This window comes from Cyphomyrmex costatus, unplaced genomic scaffold (genome assembly GCF_001594065.2).
Source record: "Cyphomyrmex costatus isolate MS0001 unplaced genomic scaffold, Ccosl1.0 scaffold932, whole genome shotgun sequence".
Classification (NCBI taxonomy): Eukaryota; Metazoa; Arthropoda; class Insecta; order Hymenoptera; family Formicidae; genus Cyphomyrmex; species Cyphomyrmex costatus.
The window spans coordinates 371965-380825 of record NW_017280520.1 but is presented as its reverse complement, the minus strand read 5'-3'; the positions used below and the strand labels follow the sequence as shown (position 1 = coordinate 380825).

Below are 8861 nucleotides of genomic sequence, written 5' to 3'. Positions count from 1 at the left end.
ATATTTATTTATTTTAAAAAATAATTATTTATTAATTTATTTGATTATTTTATTTTTGTGCATGTATTGTTTATTATTTATTATTCCTTATCCTTACTTTCACTCTGTGAAAGGTATAATGAAAATTTCACTCTGTGAAAGGTATAATGAAAAAAAGATATAATGGTATAATATCTCAAAAATGTTCAACATATCTTATGTTTATTGAAAAACGTATCCTAAAATCTTTAATAACATCCTCTGAAAAAAATAATATAAAAGGGTAATATATGAGAAGTGGATTAGGCCTAATGGGGAAACCACTATAAAAAAAACGCATCATACTATCTACCGCAAGGTGATGTGGAAATGATAGTGTTTTCAAACTGTCATTTTCTTGATATAGAAAAGATAAAAGAAAATTATTTTTTAATATATGATTTTACGTTACAAGCTACTCACATGATCATTTATTTTTAATATAAGTGATTACTCATTTTGACTACTTATGTATATATTTTTTTTAATAATGTCAAATGCTGATAGCGCGTGCGTAGCGCGCGCCTGTATTGTTCTAGTTTATAAAGAAAAGAGGACCGCCGATAAAATCGGCGGGGGGGGTGTGGAGGGCCTCTCTAACTCGTTTGTACTAATTACTAATAACTATATATTTAGTAAGAACGGGCTAAGTTAACATAAAGAAAACAACTTCCTAATTCCATTTTTATACAGACACGTATTATAATTAAAACAAAATTCGTGAAATTAATTTGTTTGAATATTTGATTTGAAGTTTCTTAAAAGTCAGCAATTTTCATTTCTCTATTAGAAGATATACAAAATTTAAAATTTTATTTTTGATAACTCATTAATAAATTTTGTATTAGTATTTTTCTATTTTCTCATATACATATATACATTTCTTTTCAAGAATAGATGATCTGAGAATCACTCTGTTCTGCAGCCATTGAAAAGCCTTGTCGACCGATAAAATATCGGCCTAGTGGTTGCAGTGTTCAACAGAGAATGCCGCTTTGCAATTATTATAAAATTCGTGTTTTGTGTGCACCAGTTCGTATTTTTTCCTTTTTTCTCTAGAAGAAGAGAAAAGGTAAAATGATGAACTGGTGCAAAAGTTCAACCAAAAAGAACTGATTCTGACTTGGTCTCAGACACATCGATTGGTTGTCTGCTTTGTTTGGCTAACGGATTGATAATCATGGACATAGGGAAGATTCAAACCAAAAAATCATGGACATAGGGAAGAATCGAACCAAAAAATTTTCGACATTGCCGACACGATCGTGGACATTGGCTACATAGTTCAATGTCCACGTTTTGTGGACATAAAGGCGCTTCAAAATAAAGAACAGTTAAATCCCGGGCATGGCCGCTCTCAGGTTTCTCTCTGTATAGAGTCTCTAACGGTCTCTAACCTTGTCTTATTACACCATGCCACAGTATCCTATCTGTTGTATTGTATGTATATATGCATGCAAAAATTTTATGTTTTGTACCATTTTGTACGTACAATCGGTTTTAAACGTTTATCAAAGAAAATGTTGAATTGCGCAATCTGTGGTTGTAGTGAATTTTATAAAGTGTCTGGTTTTTCCTATTGTATAACATGTCAAACGCAAAGTCAGGTAAGATTCCTTGCAGATGTATATACACATATGTGAGTACTTTTTGAGAAGAACTGGTAGTACAATTTCAATTTTCATTTGCCTAGGATGTTGGAGAAGAAGTAGAATTAGATCTACCCATAGAAAATACTGGGAAGTTGCGAAAAACAAAAATCCATCGTATGAAACAAAATACAGGTTTATCTTTATATATTTTGAAAGAATAATACATAATGATAACTAAATATATTTTAATTTGACATATTACCAACAAGATACAATTCAAATATTTTCTTCTATAGATGAACTCGGATGGACATCTTGGGAGTTATATAATTTTGTTTTAATTGGTTTGACAAATGAGCTTATTGAGCTTGGTATATCAGCGGATATAAAAATAACAGTGCTTCAATTATGGGCACGATATCTAGGAAAACTAGAAGTAGCTTTTATCTCCACAAAAAAGAAACTGGTACCAAAATTAGCTAAAAATTATAAGAAAAGGTTATTATAAAAATTATTATATATAAACTATTTCTAAATTATCCTATAAAAATATTTATCAACATATTTCTTTTATTTATTTTATTTAGATTTTCTTTATTTCACTTGAAATATTCATAAAAATTAATTATTCACAAACATTTTAAATTAATCCTGTTGTGTATAAAACAATATATTTATAGAGATGCTGACATTATATATGGTAAAGTTTCACAAAAGAACAAAAAACGGAAAAAAACTGGAAGTACCATAGCAAATTCTTCAGATACCTGTCCAAACGAACAAATCTCCATGAGAGAAATAAATAGGAATAAAGTATAACAAACTTAGATAATGTATTATATTTATAAGATCTAATTCTGCAAATTTGTTAATAATGCAATATGTTTTATATATAGAAACTTATGGTTACTGCAGACTATGATAGATTTATAAAGTCACAAACAAGCTCAGAAGAAGATACACTCAGTACATATAATCAAAGTGTATATAGCAGACCGAGTAGCAGACATTCTAGTGTAGGAAAATCTCATCAAAATATAAGGTAAAGAAACAATTGCAAATAAGGTTTAAATTATATAAAAGAATTATGTGATTGCATTCTCTCTATTATCTTCTAATATTTTTACATATTTATACTATATATTACATATATTATATATATACATATGTATTTGAAATATATTACAAATATATATAATTTATACAGGATAAAATTTAATTCATCTGCTAAAGCAGAAAAGTGTAAAATAGAGAATATGGCAAAAAAGATATCAAGCTGCAAACGTAGAAGATACAAACAAAGTCATGTAAGAACTCAGTATAAAACAAGCCCAGAATTAATAACACCTTCCAAATTATTGGCAATCTTGTATCTGGCATTAAGAATTCATAATCAAGATATACATTTAGGTGACATGATAAGGTAATTTATAAATATTTTTTGTAAGTTCTAAGTTTCACAATAATAATAATTATATATATATATATATATATAGAATTATAAATTAATTTATATTATATTAAACACTTTTTATTAATCTTTTTTATGTTGGCTCCATCATACATTGTGTTTGACTTTTTTAATAATTTATACACATATATATTGTGTATTTTTTTCACATGTATAAATTTTTGCAGGTATGGGAAAGAAGGACATTTATCTTATTACCGATTAGATCGCCTGGTACCTCCTGAAATATCTTTAACAAGAAGTGATATAAATTTCTTATCACGAGCTATAGACATAACGCATAAGGGTATGAGAAGAATTATTGGACAAATGGCAAAATTTCTTGGAGTCACGAAAATAGTTTGTCCAGATCTCCTTTCTCTTGTTAACCGATATTGCATTGAATTAGCTCTACCAAGTATGAATACCGTATGAATTTAAAGATCTTTATTGTTGATATATATATATATATATATACACACACACAAACATTTTATTACGATATTTTCAGAAGATATATCATTATATGCGGAAAGATTATTAAGTTTATCTTCTCCGAAAATGACGTTTGAAAAAAAATCTTATATCCCTAATTACGAAGGTCGTGCTATGGCATTTATTATTGTAGTACTGAAAACATTATTGAGTTTGGATGGTATTACAGAAAATGAAATTAGTAATGTTGCCGACAAGATTAATAGGTATGTAACAAAAGGTTTTTTAATGTGATAGCTTTGAATGTACATGTATTGGAATATGCATGTTTGACACAGTATTATCCACTTGATATTGCAAATGCTTCAAGCATTCTTACACTTCATCAATTTGTAAAATTCTTTTTTTTTTTATTGATTAGCGAAGTAGCATTTGCGGCTTTAAATGAATCGCACATATATTCATATATAAATTGTACTTATGCGCATATATAACACTGTAGACATAAAGGGTGTCTTCCATTTAGTGACAAGTATCATTCTATCTTCGTTAAGTCCATGGCACATGATTTTCCTGCTGGACTGCTGGCAATGAATTAGCGATCCGACAGAAAAAAGATATGCGTCGCCAAATTTGACAAGATTCTGCCAAAACTATGAAGGCCATGGTACATAGAAAAATTTTAAATGTAAAACAATAAATAAATCGACTAATCACAGTACAGATCATAAGACCATAAAGTGAGCTAGAGTAAATCCAAATAGAGCGTTGATTTTTTTACTGCTTAAATCTTATGTCTTAAGTATTATTTTTATATGTCAGGGGGCCTTGAGATTCAGCAAAAAAACTTATAGACCGATCTCATCGATTTCGATTAACTTAATCGATCGATTAAGAATCAACCGTGAATGATCAAGTCTGCTGAACAACAAATACGATTAGTCAGTTTCAATGTAATAATCGATCGATTAAGTTAATTGGAATTAGTGAAACCAGCTTTAAAGGATTATTGGTTTCGTTTAGCAAAGGAAATTAATCAATTAGCGCTTAGTAATTCTTTAATATGATTGATTCTCGCTTTTAGTTCTTTGCTGGATCTAATGCCCACAATCAAGCCTTATATTTAAGGCTTCTTTAAATTTATGAATTATTTTATTGATTACTGAGCATCTAAAGATAAATTTAAGGAGTCTTAAGTATAAAATCTGACTGTGAATATAGGCATAAATGTAGGAACATCATATCAAAGAATTACTAAGTGCTAACTGATTAGTTTTCTCTGCTGAACGCAGCCATTTATACTTACCGCAAATTATTATCTTACGCCGTGAGATTTAAGAAATTGACCAATCACAGTCGAATGTGAGGAGAATGAAGTTGATTGTTCTCCTCACATTCGACTGTGAATAGGTTCTTATAGTTATGGTATAAGTTTATAGTATGTATAAATGATCTTCAAGGCAAATAATGATTTTTTTGTGGTCTCTTTTTAAAATTTTTACATTGTTCTATTTTTATTGTTTACCACGAAAATGATTGAAACAGAAACGATAGGGTCTTAATAGAATCTTCTAAGTTCGACATTAATACAGTCTTGGTGCCACACTTGAATACTCATGCGCGAAAAGATGACTCGCCTAACAACATATTACCATACAAATAGTTGGTTATATTTATCTGTCAAATAATCTATCAAATTATCTGTATTAAATTAATAGAAATAGTATATAGACTTGATGTAAAAATTAGTTTTATCTACTAATTTAATATTTAAATATATATAATTATTTATTATATATATATAATTATTTATAATGCAGTGTCAATGTGAAAATTTCAATACTCCATGTATATTTGTACATGGTGATGTTGGAAATTTTCATGATTCGATAATTATTGAAAAAACAATGAGTTGTAAAAATGCAGCATCTATTGGATATCAAAGTTTGTTAAATGGTGCAAATTCTGTACAAGCTGTAGAAAATGCATTATGGTGGTTAGAATGTGATGAATTCTTTAATTGTGGTTATGGATCGGTTTTAAATAATATAGGTATAATAATAATAACACAAAATTAATTGTACGTTAAAATATGTAGAACAAAAAATTATTTGCTTATCATGTCGGATAAAATAGGAGAGGTACAAATGGATGCAAGCATAGTAAATGGTTTCAAATCTGAATGTGGATCTGTAGCTGCAATATCAGACATAGAGCATCCAATATCTCTTGCTAAATATGTTTTGGATAATTTTCCCAACTCTATCATAGTAGGAGAAGGTGCAAAAGAATTAACAAGATATGCAAAATTAAACTGCTTATCGAAAGGAAATATGACAGCACCTATGGCACATTTAGCTTACAATAAATCGCGAGAAACAGGCAGTTCTGATATTACTTTGGATATTGAAGATCGCCAATTATTAGAAGTATTAGGAAGTAAATTGTAGATGCGAAATTTCAGAAAATATTATTTCATATTTCTTCTAGTCTTGTAAGGAAAATATATTACCGATACACATATGATTTTGATATAATTTTTATCTATATAGATAGCGGGAGCACCGTTGGTTGTATAGCTTATGATGGCTATAGTATCGCTGCAGGTGTTACGAGTGGCGGTTTAAACAAAAAATTAATGGGTAGCGTAGGCGACTCTTCTGTGTTAGGTTGCAGCACATATGCTAATCGAAATGTAGGATGTTCTCTAACAGGTCATGGAGAGTCTATTATGAAACTTGGTTTATCAAGAATTATTGCGAGCGATATTGAAGAAGGATGCTCCTTGCGAAAAGCTTTGAAGAAAAATCTAGATTATATGTCAACTAAATATAATCAAACTTTTGGGGGTGTTGTATTTGAAAAATCTGGGGAATGGGATATATATTTTACCTCGCATAAAATGCCATACACTGTAATTATGAATGACTGTGTAACTTTCGGCGCAGCTTTAGGTGAAAGAAACGTAAAAAAATATTTTGAATGTCGAAAACGTCTTCCATGCAATTGCAGCTATCCTTTTGTAAATAATATTACGTTGAAATTTGATTTTTCTTGTACAATTTTACATTATTATTATGTATACTATATTATTTATTCTTTATTGATATAATATATCTCTTTTTTTTTCAGTGCAATTAACGATGAAGGTATCTGTGATACAAAACTATTCAGTTTTCGGGAATGGCAGAAGTATATTGAATGTAGAAGAACAATCTTAATTAATGCGCACTACCCTACCAAGTTAAAGTACAATCCAAACATACCGGATGTTAATAATTTATATATTAAATTTTTGGAGTCTATGAATTCTAAAATAGATAGAGAGGAACATGAGATAATTACGCGTAAGCATTTCATGCCAAATGAACTTATTTACGCAATGAAACATTGCGTTATGAATACAAGATACATTGATTTGCCATTGAATGAGGTAAATTATTTTTCTCCAACATTAACGCCAAATCATTCGTATCTTCAACAATTATTGGAGCATCCATTATATGATCTTCCAAGTATGCTCCGAAATGACTTTTCATCTGCAAAAGTTGAATACTTGACAAAATCAGAATCGTAAGTAATATTGTGAAACTTAGACCTTACCGATCGCGTAAAATACATATGAGTAATAATTATCTTTTTTTTTTATCATTTTAGTATCTACAATTTGACTTCACAATACGATATTCAATTAGATTCCATTGATTCAAATTTGCATTTTATTGAAAAAACAGTATCACTTTTCGAGCAAACAAAAATTGCCAGTATAAAAGATTTGAAAAGCGAAATTGTGATAGAAAATTTTATGGAAAGTAATACGGAATGTCTAGAGAGAAAAGAAAATTTTATTGATTATCTACATAAGGAGATACCCTGTCGATTTAAAATTGATGTAAAAAAGAAGCAGTATTATGACGATGCAATAATAGATATGAAAGTACCTCCGTTAGCGTCTGCATTAACCAATGAATTTATATTTAATGAGATTCTTCCAGATGGTAAATTATCAATCCCAAGTAGATGTTCAGAGGATGACGAAAGCAAGGATGATAATGCATATCTAAAAAATAATGATTCTCCACAAACAAAATTAATCAAGTTTTGTAAATCATACAATACAAATCTCTCAAGTACGGAAAGAAAAGCTGTATTAGAAAATTTAAATCTACCAAGGAAGCAAAAGCGCAAATTAATGCGAGATTTGTTTGGTAAATTTGTTAAGCAAACTGATACATGTCTCAATACGGAAAGAAAGAGTCCAAATAAAGATGATAATTATATGAAGGAAACTGAAATTATTTCAACAAACATTTCTGAAATTGAAAATATACTACCAGAGATGTCCAATATATTAAATTTTAGTGTTAACGCATCTATCTTTGATAATTTTATCAACTTTGAAAATGAATACCTGGATGATCCATCAGAGAAAAAAACTTATAGTAAAATATTTGAATCGATTATCGATGAATCTGTTACGGATAAAAGACGGAATAATAATATTCTTAGATTGTTTAGACCGTTTAAAGATTATTGGATGTATCACTGTAATTTTAGCCGTGTGAAGCCAAAAAATTTTGAATTACTCGAGAAAATGCTGCCAAGAAGTTTTCGATGGTTACTGAATGAATGCGCGAGCTACATTGAAATATCAACGGAAGACTTGTATGAGGAAGTGTGTCTCATCGAAGCTTATTATGCATACGTTTTGCAGGAATCTAAGATTTATTCGCATGTAACAGATAAAAGTGAAAATTGCACAAATCAAGCATATATCAATGCAATTTTGAAGAAATGGTAAAGCGAAATAATGAAGAACATTGTTATGTATGTCAAATATTTAACTGTATACGATTTTTAACTTATGGTATTGCATTTATGTTGATATCAAATTTTTTACTCGTAGTGCTAATTTCTTTCACAGATAAAAAGTGCTGTAAATAAAAAAAGCGATTTTTTTTCTTTCCTTTTAATTCAATAAATGAGATTTCTCTTACTCAATTCTGGAATTTTTGATGACTACTGTATTTTTAATTCAAACCTACAAATTTTAATGGAAAACGTTATTGGAATATATTATAATTAGATATGTTTATATACTTGTCACATTCTGAATGTACAAAAATATTAATTATATTTCTATATGTATATATTCATATTTTTTCTCTACATTTTTTTTCCTGTCACTATTTTTTTTAAGTAAATTTTACAGAAAAATGTACAAAAAAAAATCATTAATGTATATTTTTAATAAAAAGAAATTATTAATAAAGTATGTGTGTACGTGTAACTCTTGCGGACGTGTGCGTACTGTGTAATTGTATGAAAAGTATGTGAAGGAGTCTACAGTTTCAAAGTTTTTTTTA

The 8861-nt window shown here is 28.9% G+C and overlaps 1 protein-coding gene across 1 annotated transcript; it reads left to right on the top strand.

Annotated features, from left to right (window-relative positions):
* The first annotated feature begins 1538 nt into the window (after window positions 1-1538).
* Window positions 1539-8296, top strand: TAF1B (TATA box-binding protein-associated factor RNA polymerase I subunit B). Its single transcript, XM_018550096.1, has 10 exons — window positions 1539-1625; window positions 1712-1802; window positions 1907-2108; window positions 2291-2423; window positions 2507-2652; window positions 2818-3033; window positions 3249-3478; window positions 3572-3761; window positions 6628-7068; window positions 7153-8296. The coding sequence occupies exons 1-10, from the start codon at window positions 1539-1541 to the stop codon at window positions 8294-8296; spliced, it is 2880 nt and encodes a 959-aa protein (XP_018405598.1).
* The last annotated feature ends 565 nt before the right edge of the window (window positions 8297-8861 follow it).

Excerpts from the sequence above, each read along its gene's own strand:
- TAF1B (XM_018550096.1), top strand. The coding sequence starts at position 1,539 with ATGTTGAATTGCGCAATCTGTGGTTGTAGTGAATTTTATAAAGTGTCT. Across the intron at positions 2,653-2,817 it reads AAATCTCATCAAAATATAAG|GATAAAATTTAATTCATCTG; the intron begins GTAAAGAAACAA and ends TAATTTATACAG. Across the intron at positions 3,762-6,627 it reads GTTGCCGACAAGATTAATAG|TGCAATTAACGATGAAGGTA; the intron begins GTATGTAACAAA and ends TTTTTTTTTCAG.